We start from the raw sequence: 15257 nt of genomic DNA, 5'->3' as shown, positions 1-15257 counted from the left end.
GAGGTTATAACAGGGCCATGAGCTGAATGGCCCTGGAGGTACCCAAACTAAACATCAGTGAGCAGGTTACGGCTGAGTGAGTACTGCTGATTACAGTGTCGATGATGCTTTTGTCTTTTGCTTGTATGTCATCAGAATTGTTCATAATCGGAGGAACAATAATTCTATCTTCCTTTTCCAGACATATGGTGCGACTGACTGGGAGGTTTTCCGTGTTCAAGAGAGAGTTTTTCTGGCAGTTGCAAATAGCCAAAGCTACGAGACAGGGGCAGTGAATAGAGTCAATGCCTTCAATATTAATTCTACCATCTACGAACTCAACATCACAGCTCAAATGTTTGTCAAGTTTCAAGACATTCCAACAAACAGGTAGCTATTTAATGGGCGTCTATGGTTGAGGGGGGGGGCTCCCACTAATATAGAACCTTCCTTTTGTTCATTCTGATCCCTTATTCAGCATTCAACTGTCAGGCACAACAAAGAAGTTTGGCGTGCAGAATGGCAGTTAACAGATCCTCAGCGATGGGAGCTTGATATTCAATCCCTGGAATATGAAGTGGTGCAAATGATTGCATAATTGAATATGGTCCTGGCCAAACCTCACTCTAGCTGTTTATCCATTGCTAAAGGTTGCTGATGACTTTTGTCTTGCAACCATCTGGACAAACTCAAAAATGCCAAATTTTTAAAAATCACAACAATTTATACTGCACACTAAAAAGGATACTGATTGGTTAACCAGTTAACCAAGTAATTAACAACATTTAACCATTGATTTCCCTTGAATCTGATTGGCCAAGGCATCGTCATGGAGAAAGCAGGGTACTATTAACATCCCAAACCCCCAGGAGGTAAGATCACCTGGGGTTAAGGATAGTTTATTTGCTTGGATAGAGGATTGGCTAACCAACATTGAAAGCAGAGAGTCAGAATAAATGGTTCTTTTTCTGGTTTGCAAGATGTAACTAGTTGAGTGCCACAGGGTTGGGTCCTCAGAGCCCAACTATTTACAATCTGTATTACTGACTTGGATGCAAGGGTAGAAATTATTATCGTCAAATGTACATTTAACTCTAAAATATACGGGAAAGTATAGTATTGCAACCACTTCATATCTTTCCTAATGTAATGGCTATTGCCAGAACTGACTGTAGTTAGACTTGATTCCACAACTGAATAGCACTCACTGAATAATCTTGAGTGTGCTATTAGCTACACTAATGACTAATTTAAGATAATCAGCTAAGCTTCTAGGAGTGTCACATTTCAATGAAGAAATAAGACATGTACAAATGACTATGGATGAGTTTGGTGAATGGCCAAAAATTTGGCAGAGGAAGTTTGTTATGGACAAGTGTGAGGTTATCCATTTTGGTTCAGAGGGACAGAAAAGCAACTTCTTACCTAAATGGAGAGAAACTTCAGAGTGCATTGCTGCAGAGGTATCTGGGTGTCTTGTACATGAATCACAGAAAACTAGCAGGTACAGCAGGTGATAGGGAATGCAAATGGAATTTTGTCATTTATTGCTAAGGGTATAGGATATAAAAGTCGGAAAGTGTTGCTGCAACTATACAAGGCATTAGTGAGACCACATCTGGAGTATTGCTTACAGTTTTGGTCACCCTACTCAAGGGAGGAGTGTTGGGTTGGAGGCAGTTCAGAGGCGTTGCTCTTGATTTATTTCAGCAACAAAGTCTTATGAAGAAAGATTGAGTAGTTTAAGCTTATACTTGCTGGAGTTTAGAAGAATGAGGGGTGGTCTAATTCAGGTATATAAGATGCTAAAGCGGATTAAGTAAGTAGACATAGAAAGGATGTTTTCTAATCTGAGGCAATCTCAAATGAGACACCATAGGTATAGGATGAGGGGTAGCAAGTTTAAAACAGAACTAAGGAGAAATTACTTTTCTCAAAGAGTTGTAAATCTGTGAAATTCACTATCCCAGAGTGCAGTGGATGCAGGGACATTGAGTAAATTTAAGGAGGAAATAGACAGAGGGTGTAGGGTTATGAAGAGTGGGAAAGAAAGTGGAGTTGAGGCCAAGTTGAGATCGGCCATGATCGTATCAAACGGTGGACAGGGCTCGAGGGGCCAAATTGCCTACTCCAGCTGTTAGTTCTTATGTGGTCTTATGTTCTTCAGTAAGTCAGAAAGGTTGCAAGTCTTGAACATGTTCCTTTTGTTTGAAGGCAGTGGGTCCCTGAATATGTGTGTGTGCCACTCCTAAAAGCTTAACTGATTATCTTAAGTTAGTCATTAGTGTAGCTAATAGCACACTCAAGATTACACAGCAAGTGCTATTCAATTGTGGAATCTTGTCTAACTGTAGTCAGGTCTGGCCATGGCCATCCCATTAGGAATGATATGAAGGGGTTGCAGTACCACACCAAACCCAATGGTGACTAATAAGTTTAAACTATAGGGGCGGGTTTCACAGACTGGACTTCTGTTCATTCATGCATAATTTAATTGACATGCTGAAGTTGATTAAAAGATACGCTGGGTAGGCCAAGAAAAACTAGTTCTTCTGGTAGAGGAGTCCAGAACAAGAAAGCACAACGTTAAAATTAGAGTCAGGACGCTTAAGGACAATATCAGGAAAGCCCCTGTAGGAACACAGCAACATGAGACATCTTTCAACTCTTCTCACACAATAAAGGTGTGGAATCCTGGATGTCTATCCCCAAAAAGCTTTTGAATCTAGGAATCAATCAGAAACTTCAAAACGGAAGTTGATTGGTTTTTGTTGGCTCTGATCACCAAGACAGAAGGTAAAATTCAGGTACTGATCAGTGACAATCAAATTGAATTGTGGAACAATCTCATCGGGATGAATGGCCTGTTTTTGATCCTCTGGTTCCCGACTTACCTAAACCTGGATTTCACTGAATGCAAGACGTGTTGTTGAAGTATTTCAATAAGTTGCTTTTTGCTCTGTGAAGTAGGTTAACTTTGATTTGGAGCAGGCGGCAGAGGAGCCAAGGACCAGCTGTCTTGGAAAAGTGGTGTGGAAAGAAACTAAGTCTTACATCTATGTAGCACCTTTTTTGCCTGGGATACCCCAAAGCGCCATCCAGCCCATAAAGTGCTTTTGAAGGGTACTCACTGTTGTAATGCAGGCTGTACACCAGCCAGTAAATTCCCACATATATCAATGAAGGGACCACCAAGATTCCACCCTGCTGTTTTTGGAGAAATGTTATGGCGATCTCTTGTGTGCAGCTGAGATTGGGCTTCATTTAACATTTCATCTGAATGTGCCTCCGAAAGGTGGCATCTCTGGCATCTGCTCCCACGATCAGACATTCCACTCCCGCACATCCCAGATGTCCAAGTTCTTTAAGGACCGCAACTTTCCCCCACGGTGATTGAGAACGCCCTTGACCGCGTCTCCCGCATCTCCCGCGACACATCCCTCACACCCCGCCCCCGCCACAACCGCCCCAAGAGGATCCCCCTCGTTCTCACACACCACCCTACCAACCTCCGGATACAACGCATTATCCTCCGACACTTCCGCCATCTACAATCCGACCCCACCACCCAAGACATTTTTCCATCCCCTCCCCTGTCTGCTTTCCGGAGAGACCACTCTCTCCGTGACTCCCTTGTTCGCTCCACACTGCCCTCCAACCCCACCACACCCGGCACCTTCCCCTGCAACCGCAGGAAATGCTACACTTGTCCCCACACCTCCTCCCTCACCCCCATCCCAGGCACCAAGATGACATTCCACATTAAGCAGAGGTTCACCTGCACATCTGCCAATGTGGTATACTGCATCCACTGTACCCGGTGCGGCTTCCTCTACATTGGGGAAACCAAGCGGAGGCTTGGGGACCGCTTTGCAGAACACCTCTGCTCAGTTCGCAACAAACAACTGCACCTCCCAATCGCAAACCATTTCCACTCCCCCTCCCACTCTCTTGATGACATGTCCATCATGGGCCTCCTGCACTGCCACAATGATGCCACCCGAAGGTTGCAGGAACAGCAACTCATATTCCGCCTGGGAACCCTGCAGCCATATGGTATCAATGTGGACTTCACCAGTTTCAAAATCTCCCCTTCCCCCACTGCATCCCTAAACCAGCCCAGTTCATCCCCTCCCCCCACTGCATCACACAACCAGCCCAGCTCTTCCCCCCCACCCACTGCATCCCAAAACCAGTCCAACCTGTCTCTGCCTCCCTAACCGGTTCTTCCTCTCACCCATCCCTTCCTCCCACCCCAAGCCGCACCCCCAGCTACCTACTAACCTCATCCCACCTCCTTGACCTGTCCGTCTTCCCTGGACTGACCTATCCCCTCCCTACCTCCCCACCTACACCCTCTCCACCTATCTTCTTTACTCTCCATCCTCGGTCCGCCTCCCCCTCTCTCCCTATTTATTCCAGTTCCCTCCCCCCATCCCCCTCTCTGATGAAGGGTCTAGGCCCGAAACGTCAGCTTTTGTGCTCCTGAGATGCTGCTTGGCCTGCTGTGTTCATCCAGCCTCACATTTCATTATCTTGGAATCTCCAGCATCTGCAGTTCCCATTATCTCTGACAGTCTGTTGTGTCCTCAGCACTACACTGTTAGTGTCATTTTAGATGAGGGGTTCCCAAACTGGGCCGTTTTGACACCCAATGGAGGGGTCGTGGCACAAGGTCAGGAAATTTGAAACAGCAATGGAGCTCTGACTGGGCTTTTCTGCAAACTGCAAGGCCCCTTTAAATGACCTCAGGTCCTTTACTCCCCACCCCCATTGGTAGGTATGCCTTAATTATCTGTTCTGGAAGGCCCATTGCTGCTCATATCACAGCTGCCTATAAAGAGGCAGCTGCTTTGTTTTCTTGCCAGGGCAAATGCAGCACATTTGGGAAGTATTGACCCATCGATTTTTCTGTGCCTGAATGTCTGGGAGTGCTGTTCGTCTGTCTCAGGCACGGCTAGGCCTCCCGTTGCCCAGGGGCAAAATGCTGGTGTACACCCTGAAACTAATGACAACATGTAGAGATGTGAGACTTGCAATTAAATACCAAATAAGACAAGGTTTGGCGTTTTAAGAACAAAGAATTTTAATGGTGCTACATTAACACACCGTTCAAAATAAAAGTAACAATGCACGTTAAATAAATCATTTAGATCCACCAGCACCAAATATGTTTCAGTTGACTTTAGGTTACTACCAGCAACAGTATTGTGTTTTTTTAATTAAAAAACCCTCTGATTTATATGAGTATTCAAGCAAATTTTAAAGGCAGTTATAAGAAATCTATGTGCAAACAATACCATCAACTGTATACACAAGTGGTCATGTTATACCCGTATCCAGGGTGACCGATCTTAGTAAGTGAAACAAGGGAGACTTGACCATGGGACTGGGGAAGGCAGGTGAGGTGGGGGCAAATGTAGTATTTAACACAACTGAGAATCACAACTTGGAAAATCAGAATGCTGGAAATCTGAAAAAAAAGAGCAGAGAAGGCTGGAGAAACCCATCAGGTCATGGTAGCACCTACAGAGAGATGCAAAAACAAAGTTTATATCTCAACTCTGTGACTATCCCTTAGAACCTAGGAGAAAGTTAGAGATCTTCAGGGATACTGTGTTCAATTCTGGCCACCCTGTTACAGGAAGGATATTATTAAGGTGGAGAGTGTTCAGAAGAGATTTACCAGGATGTTGCTGGGTATGGCAGGTTTGAGTTATAAAGAAAGGTTGGAAAGGCTGGGACTTTATTCACTGGAGTGTGGGAGGTTGAGAGGTGACTTTATAGAGATTTATAAAATCATGAGGGGTATAGGTATGGTTAATTGTAGGTGTCTTTTCCTTCAGATGGGGAGCTCAAGATGAGGGGGCACATTTTTAAGGTGACAGGAGAGATTTTAAAAAGGCATGAGGGGCAATTTGTTTGCACATTGGGTGATGCATGCATGGAATGAACTTCCTGAGGAAGTGGTAGATGTGGGGGCACAGTTACAATGTTTAAGATACATTTAGTTGAGTACATGAATAGGAAAGGTCTGGAGGGACATGGGCCAGGAGCAGGCAGGTGGGACTAGCTTAATTTGAGATTATGATTGGCATGGACTGGCTAGGCTGTTTGGTCTGTTTCCTTTCCTTTATGTACTAGGTTTTGATTCGGGACGAGGTGAGAGACAAGCGCAAACAGAATGTCAGTGAAAGAGTGGAATACAGAAGAAATAGAATGACAGAGTTGATCCTCCAGGGATGGTGACAAGCCAAGAATATTAACAAATATATGAAAGAGAAAAAAAACCTAAAGAACTGTAGATGCTGGAAATCAGAAACAAAAGCAGAAATTGCTGGAGAAACTCAGCAGGTCTGGCAGCATCTGTGGAGGGCAGAGTTAAAGTTTTGGGTCCAATGACCCTCCTTCAGAAGTTCTGGACCCAAATCATTAACTGTGCTTCGTCTCGCAGATGTCTATCAGACTTGCTGAGTTTTTCAAGGAATGAAAGGTGTGCCCAGTCACTGCTGCTGACTGAAAATGAAACCAAAACAAGCAAAGGGAAAGGAAAGAAAATTGGAAGGGGATCAAAGACGATGGTCTGAATTTGGGGTCTATTCTGTGCTGAATCCTGAAGGCTGTAAAGTGTCTAATTGGAAGTTCAGGTGCTGTTCCTGTGCAGCTTCACTGGAATCTATGTGGAGTTTGCCTATCAACAGCACCACCTAGTGGCTCAGCCTCATCTGTTCTTTTTCCGTCTTGAGTCCATTTGAAAACACCTAGTTGTTAGCTTTCTGCTTATAAATTCTGTCTTATACCCTCTCTCGCATTATACCTGAGGAAGGAGCTGAGCTCCCAAGCCTTGTGTTTTCAAATAAAGCTGTTGTGTGATTTTTGACCTTGTCCATCCCAGTCCAACACGAGCAATCTCCACATCATCTTGACTTTATTGCTCTCTGTCGAATCTTGGTGGAATTGAAGAAATTTAATTAATTGATTTATTATTGTCACATGCACTGAGATTCAGTGAGAATTGTTTGTTGTGTTACACAGGCAGATTGTACCACACAAGGTGTCTCAGGGTCGCAGAACAGAGTATAGAATACAGTGTTACAGCCGCAGAGAAGGTGCACAGAGAGAGAGAGAGAGATCAGAATTAACATTTAAGAGGTCCATTCAAAAGTTTGATAACAGCAGAGAAGAAGCTGTTCTTGAATCTATTTGCGTATTATTCAAACTTTAAGGCTTAGAGGGAGGCCGCTGGGCCTAGCTCTAAGTTGTAATATTCAAAAAAAGTACTATCCAGGTTCAAACCAACTTGCCAGCAGTTGGCCCATAGCATTGTGGTTACAGCACTTCAAGTGAATATCCAGAGCTTCCAAATTTTTTGAGGAGTACAGGTTTGAACATGTTTTCAAACAGTGAGTTCCAGAATCTCTCCATCTTCTGGATGAAAATATTTTCTGGAGAATCCCTTTAAACTCTTACCCTGAATCCAAGCACCTCTTCCCCACACACCCTACAATGAATGCCTTAACTGATAGGAATAGGGCTTTTCTATTTTAGCTAGACCCCTTACAATTTTATACACCATAAACACTTTTCCCCTTGGTATGTCAGTTCCAAAGAAAACATATGGGTATAGAAATAAGCTGTTTATATCCACTTAGCAGGTTTTTGTGGGAAGATGTTTCAAATTTTCACTCTCCTTTGCATGCAGAAGTGCTTCCTGACATCACCCTGAATGGCCTAGTCCTAGCTTTAAGGTTCTACCCCCTTTGTTTTTGGACTGCACCACCGAAGAGTCAAGGAGTCACACAGTGTGGAAACAGACAATTTGATCCAATCAGTAAATGCCAACCATTATCCCCAATTAAACTGCCCTCGTTTATTCATGTACTCATCTGAATGTTTTTTAAACATTGTAACTGTACCTGCATTCTGGAAGTTCATTCCAAATGCAAACTACTCTCTTTGTTCAGAAAATAGTCCCTCATTTGTTTTTTACATCTTTCCCCTCTCACCTTAAAAATATGCCCCCTAGCCTGGAAACTCTAGGGAAAAACCACCTGCCATTTACCTTACCTGTACCCATCATGACTTTATAAACCTCTAAAAGGTCATCTCTCAACATCCTACGCTTAGGTAAAATAATTTCTCATTTCTTACTCATTCAAATCTTTTCACTTTTTTATTTTGTCACAGAGAATGAGCAGCTTTGATAAATGCAGCATTTATTGCCCATTTTTAATTGCCCTTGAGGAGGCAGTGGTGAGGTGCCTTCTTGAACTGCTGCAGGTGCAGGACACTCACAGTGCAGTTAGGGAGGGAGTTCCAGGATATTGACTGGCAAGACTGAAGGAATAGTGATCTTGCTCGAAGTCAGAATGGTATATGGCTTGGAGGGGCACTTGGAGGGGTTGTTCCTCTTGGAATATCTCAAACACCTCGATCAAGCCTTCATCCTCTTTATGAATACAAGCTTTTGTGGAAGGAATCCTGTAAGAACTAGGACTTTGTAGAATATGACAACTTCCAATAGAGAATACAGATTGTGCTATGGCCTCATAGGCGCTAATCTCATTTTCTTCACAGTGCAGTTGACTGGGAGTTCTTCACTGTGGGTGATGACAGTTTTCTGGTTGTGGCCAACTCGTTTGATGGCTCCAAGTTTTTTTTAAACAGTGTTATATACAGGTGAGTGCACTATCTCATACAGGAGAGAATGTCAGGGCTGAATGTATCTTGTGCAAAGTCCTATTCATTCATTCTCACTGTGCTTACTGAGCTGCAGTAACTAGCAGCCTGGCAATACCTCAATTTTAAAATTTTCTACCTTGCATTTAAATCCTTCCACAGCTTTGGTTCCTCTCTGTCTCGGTCTGTAATTCCTGGAACCAGCTGCAATTCTGATGTCTTGAGCATCCACTGTTGGGATCGCTTCACCATTGGTGGCTGTTCCGTCAACTGTCTTGATCCTCCTGAAAAATCCTATCTCACCACCTCAGTTTCCTCCTTTAAGGTGCTGCTTTAACTCCATCTCATTACTGCTTCTCCTAATATCTCTTTACATGTTGGTGTCAAATTTCACTGGATAATGGTGCAGGATGCTTTATTATGGTAAAATCGCTATGTAATTGTGCATCATTTCTGTTAGGGACTGAACATAAGTACATTCTGAAATATCAAAATTTGACCTAACAGTTGCTGATGGACCTTTTTTTCTTGCAGGTGGCAGGGTTACGAAAGTTTTGTTCCAGTCCATCAGCTCCCAACATACGGATGCACAGACTGGGAAAAGTTCCACACAGCAGATGGCTCATACCTCATCTATTCCAGTGCAAAGGAACGCATTTCCAAGGTGCTCAAACTGAAGACTTATTGACTAAGGGGCAATTCAGTCAATACTTTACAGAAAAGGAATTGGATTCAATTCGATGTCCTTAAGCTCATTGAAATCAGCAGTCACTCAAAAGGTCTTTCTTACAGAGAGTAGTTTCCCTTGCTAACCAAGTTTTTTATTAGCAGAATGGACAATCCTGCTTACGTTGTTTTAAGAGTTGCTTTTCACTCCTGGGATCAGGACATTACATTGTGAGCAATGAAGAGAAGACACCATTGGATTATTTTCTTTAGGAATCTTTATGAATTTGCTGCTCAGTTATTTCCCCCATACTACCATGAACAAGTGATTGGAAAAGCTGGAAGATGCTATATTGGGGTGATAAGAAGTGAAGATGAATGAGCCACGATGTGTGCCATTCTTGGATGGGCAGAGACTTTGAGCTATAAATAATTTTTATTTATTTATATAAATCTATATACAGGATAGATATATAATAGCTGTGTATACATATGCACACAATACTCCCCCTAGCATCCAAACTGCTGCATGAATTTGTTGTTCCATTTAGACAAATTTCTTGGCCAGAATGGGGGAGCGGGCCTCCCTCCCTACTGTTACTGCTCAGATCTCATTCCTATGGCTCATCTTACTCTGTGCTAATTGGAACCATTTTCATTTCTTCGCCTAGCTGAGCTAAATGAAAACAGTTGAAAACCTCAGACAGAAAAGCCAAGGGGAAATAAGTTTGGTGAGGAACCTTTACAAAAGGTAGCAATATCTAATGGTTTTACAGGATCTGTCTTCAGCTTTCCATGGGGGTGGTGGGGTGGTGGTTGTGCAAGGCAAAATATAGGAGGACCCCTTAAAAACCAACAATTATCTCATCTTCACTCAGAGTGCAGGTGTACCTCGAAGTGTTACATGGCAAATTCTGAGCAAATTGGGAGACCATGGATTGGTACCCACTGCTTAGAACCTCAGCCTGATAGAAATACTGTAGTAAGGAGGGGCTAGGAGATAAGGAACATTCCTGATTCCTTTGACTTCTGTGAGTCCTTCCATCCTATCAGTGTTTTTAATTTGTTTGAAACTGCTGCTCCATACTGGGAAGAACAGGAAGCCTGTTTATGTCTACCTGGGATGGGAAACCAAGCTTGCCTTGGGAAGAGGAAACTATACTGTAGTTTGACTGGAGTATCACCCTGCACCTGGAATACAACAGGAAACTACACAAACCTAAATGCAACTGGCCTGGAATTTCTAGCTGTGCCTACATTGGTACATAAAACATGACCTAAGCTGAAGCTTTGAGATCAGATTCACAATTCAGTTCGACAAGAAGAACATTTGTCTTCCTCACAAGGAACCTTCTCGAAAAGTCTTTGTACAGGGTATCTGGAATTGTACAGAACCTCAGAAAGCAATAGGTTTACTCTGGTATGTTAATGATGAAAACATTTTATTTAATTCAAATGAAGAATGGTTTATATGTGTATTTTCTGTTTAAATTGCATCTGGATTTATTTTTTTTCTAGAGTATGAATATAATGTTCAGAAATCTTGATCATCCATACCATGAGAACACTATCCATGTTCTGGTTGCCTCTTTATCTGCAAGTAGAGAGTTAATTTCTGATTTATTTATTTAAAGAGGATTCAATCCTCATATAAAAGAATGATCAAATGTTTGAGCCAGCATTCCAATGTTTAGATTATGTGCAGACATTTTTCCTTTTCTGAGGTTGCCAATGTGTGCAAGGTACTTCTGAGCCAGTGTAGAGGACAAAATATCCCAGAAAGACAAACAAAGGCAGGTTTTGCAATTGCAAGCAGATCTTCTCTGCAACAATGAGGCACAAGGTTCAGAATATTCCTTATATTTCAACAGTTTACTAATAGTCATTCATCAGATTAATTTGAGATGATAAGAAATACCTCACATTGTTGTTTCCACACTCTATCTGGACAACAGTAGTGAAAAGATTAGGATGCTGATCAACAGTCTGATGGCCACAGTGTGTACACTGCTTCCAATTTTACACTGATTTTTCAGGATGGTTTCGGAATGGCAGCAAAGTTTCCTTACAACCCACTTACACCCGAAGTGCCTCAAACACCCACACTCACTGGATCCAAGTACTCACCTGGGATGGTGACGTGTGTACAGAAGTTCAGCTCTGACCTTCACTCACCAAGAGATCACAAAGCCAGGTTTGAACCCTGTAGCTTCAAAAAAAAAATAGAGGACATAGGACTAAAATAGAGCATTTGATTTGCACTGTTTAGAATCAAGTAAAATAAAGAGGCAACAAAACATTGGACATGAAGCCCCAAATGTAAGGCCTGTTTTAAAGCTGACAGTTTTATGATAATCCACTCCCTATGTTGGTAACAGACATCACATTCAATGTTATACAACAACTATATGAGTTTTGTCAGCTTGCTTTTATAGGTTATTATGATCTATGTTGAACATTAGTTTCTCCTTTTTTCAGGGCCTTAAAATTACAATAAGAATGTTGACATAATTCAACCATTCAGTTTTACTCTTTAATTTCAATCCTCTTTGCTTTGCATGAGGGTTAATTCATAATTTTCAAATTTATCCTAAGACTGTTGAGTAATGTCTTATTGTGATAATTCATTGATGTGAAAAGGATGCTCCTATCACAACGACTCAAGATCATCTGAACCTCAAGAGTGGACACTGATGCATCTAAAAAATAACCAAAAGAACTGTGGATACTGTAAATCAGGAACAAGAACAGAAATAACTGGAAAAGCTCAGCAGGTCTGGCTGCACCTGGGAAGAAAAAAGTCAAAGTTAATGTTTTGGATCCGGTAGCGCTTCCTCAGAACTGATGCATCTATTTTATTTGAAATTACCCATGCTGTTTTGCATTGCAGTACAGGGCAAACATGTCTGCCTTCTTCAAAAATAATCACAGGAGTGGAGTTTCAGTGGAGTTTACTCAATAGATTTTCATCCTGCCTTTGTGAGTGGTAATACCAGTGACTGCCAGATTCAAGCTTTGATGAATGGAAATGTCAGTCATTATGCTGTGACCATATTGAAATGCTGTACAGTTGTGGGGCAAAGTTCATGATTTGCATTGTGTCGTACAAAAGATCTTTGTATTATTTTTATTCATGGGATGTGGCTGTCACTGGCCAAGCCAGCATTTGTTCGTGAGAAGGTGGTGGTGAGCTGCCTTTTTGAACCAAGTATTTTCAGGCTAATGGGGAGAAAGCAGAATAGCTCTTTCAAAGAACTATGATGGCCTGAATGGACTATACAATATGGTACTTGCATCAGAAAAAGCAAGGTATTTATTTATATAGTATATTTACTTTAAAGTTTATGGGATTAAAACTTAAAGCTGACTTGATTATGGCACCATTTGGTTATGGTAATCACATATTAACTTATCTGCTGTTTATCCCACAACATTCACTAGTTTACAGAACTGTTGCCTTTTCACAGGAGGACATTTATTATGTTCTTACGGACACCATTTATAAACAATACAAATCCTTCATGGGTGTGCCTGTATGATTTTAGAACTATCTCATGTTGACACTCACAGTGACTGGTCAGTCATCCATCATAATTGAGACTTGTATGCTGTTATTTCTACTGTATTTACATCAGTTTGTCTATATTTTAAAATCTGGTAGTATTAAGGTGCCCTCTGACAAGGGTTACAGTGGGTGAGGCAAGAAAAAATCAAGATGATGGTATGCCCTTTGTTGCACTCTCTGGTCTGTGCATTGCAGGTGACTTGCTGCTGAAATTTTGACATCCAGATGTTTACAGCGCTACGTCAATGCTCAAAAAGCAACAAGAAGCTTCCAGTCTTTAAACTGAAAGATTAGCTGGCTATATTTCAGAATCGCAATGTCTGTCCATTGTTAAAGAACATGCTGGCTTTTCAATCAATAATTGTCTTCCTAAGCCAATCATTTCACAAAGAAAATATTCTCACACCCTGGGGCTTTCTGCTGAAAATCTGGTCTGATGTAATAGCTTACCTATGATATGGTTCACACAGACAACAATACATTGTCTTTTGGCCATTGTATTTATGTATGGATGGGAGTATCCTCTCCCTAATCCTCAAAACCATTGTTGGGAGGAAGGACCTTGCTAGGATCATGACTGAACAGGGAACTCCAGAATGCCTCCAGATCATTTAATCTTCCAGCAATCGCCTCCTACATCACGTCTAACCCTTAGATCAGTCAGACATTTGTACAGCTGATGCTCTCATTGCTCCCACTTAGTATCTCTTTCCAAAGTGGTACTATTCTAACACAGCCTCTGTAAACTTGAACTCATCCAAAATTCTGCTGTCTATATTTTAATCTGCATGAAGTCCCATTCACTCATCACCCCAGTACTGTGTCCTGCTTTGGTTCCAGCTCTTAATGTTAAAATTCCCTTTTTTTTTTCAAAATCCTCAATGTCCTCACTCCTTCCTATCTCTTTAGAATCGTCCAGCTGCACAATTCTCTTGAGATCAGTGTTCCTCTGTCTCTAACCTCTTGTCCACCTCTGTCTTCCTCTACCTCTGTCATTCAGCTGAATAGGTTCCAAGCTCCAAAATGACCCTCCCAAATTCCTTAATGTTTCTGCCTCGTACACAGCCTAGTAACACACCAGTGAAGTGCTTTGGAAATGTTTAAAGAAATAGTGAATACTTTATGTAACACTTTGTATGATGTCAACAATGAAATCCCAAAGCACTTTACAGCCAGTGAGGTAGTTTAGAAGTGTAATCACTTTTATAGCAGAGAAGACTAAGAGGAGATTTAATAGAGGTGTTCAAGATTATGAAGAATTTTGATAAGTGTAGCTAAGAGAAACTGTTTCCACAAGCCAGAGGATACAGATTTAAAGTAATAAACAAAAGAGCCAGAAGACAACTTAAACATTTTAGGCAGTGAATTATTATGATCTGACATAGGAAGCCTGACAAGCCATTGGCAGCAGATTAGTAGTAACTTTCAAATTGGAACTGAATATATACAGCAAGAAGTCATATTTATATAGTGCTGCAAAGCATTCAAAAGCACTTCACAGCTGCAAAGTTAGACATGATCTAAATGCGGCACTAGGTCGGATGACCGAAAACAGGGTTAAAAGTATATACTTTAAAGAGTGTCTTAAAAGAGGAAACTGAAGTAAACAGGCAGAAAGGCATATGGAAGATATTCTTGAGCTTGGGGCCCAGACAGCAAGTGGAAGTGGAGGCCATGGCAGAAAGATTAACATTTGTGATGCTCAAGAGGCCAGAATTAGAAGGGCACAGAATCCTGGGGTTGAAGGCGATTACATCTATGGGGAAAGCCATGGAGAGATTTAAAGACAAGGATGTGAATTTTAAAAATGATGCTTTGCCTAATTAGAAGCTAAGGTCAGTCAATGAGCATCAACATGAGAGACGAACAGAACATAACGTGAGTTAAGCGCAGGCAGCAGAATTTTCAACCTCTTCAAACATTCAGAGAGTAGAATGTGGAAGTCCACAATACATTGAGAAGGATTAATAGCAGACATGGTGGTATGGGGGTCAGCAAGAGAGTGAGTCTAATTGGAAAGTTCTTACAAATAGTTACCCCAAGAAAGTGGGATTGAATGATTCCCTTCTGGGCTGTAAGCTTTTCTGATTTTACTAGGGTGACGAACAGGAAATTTTCCAATTGCACAACATCACAAAACATATCACCAACTGTAATAAATTAAATTCTCAATTTTTCCCCAACTTCCACAGCCTTGCCTTAGCTGGGCCATGATTCCTGAATGCTCCCCAATATCACATCCACAATGGTCACCATTCATCATATGCAAACCTGAACAATTACTAGTACATCCTCACGAGGGTTCTCAACTGTAGTTGGATAAATTCCTACCCAATTGTCTCTTGTAATTTACATTTTATTATCTGAT

The 15257-nt window shown here is 41.7% G+C and overlaps 1 protein-coding gene across 1 annotated transcript in view; it reads left to right on the top strand.

Moving 5' to 3' along the window:
- Positions 1-10093, top strand: part of tspearb (thrombospondin-type laminin G domain and EAR repeats b) — a 62628-nt gene extending 52535 nt beyond the window's left edge. Inside the window, exons 10-12 of the mRNA XM_048533827.1 lie at positions 182-369; positions 8557-8658; positions 9193-10093. Coding sequence (XP_048389784.1) covers positions 182-369; positions 8557-8658; positions 9193-9346 — 444 coding nt within the window. The 3' untranslated portion in view covers positions 9347-10093. The remainder of the gene's footprint in view (positions 1-181; positions 370-8556; positions 8659-9192) is intronic.
- The last annotated feature ends 5164 nt before the right edge of the window (positions 10094-15257 follow it).

Source organism: Stegostoma tigrinum, chromosome 7 (genome assembly GCF_030684315.1).
Source record: "Stegostoma tigrinum isolate sSteTig4 chromosome 7, sSteTig4.hap1, whole genome shotgun sequence".
Taxonomy (NCBI): Eukaryota; Metazoa; Chordata; class Chondrichthyes; order Orectolobiformes; family Stegostomatidae; genus Stegostoma; species Stegostoma tigrinum.
The sequence above is the reverse complement of the archived record's forward strand: the minus strand, read 5'-3'. Positions and strand labels throughout refer to the sequence as shown.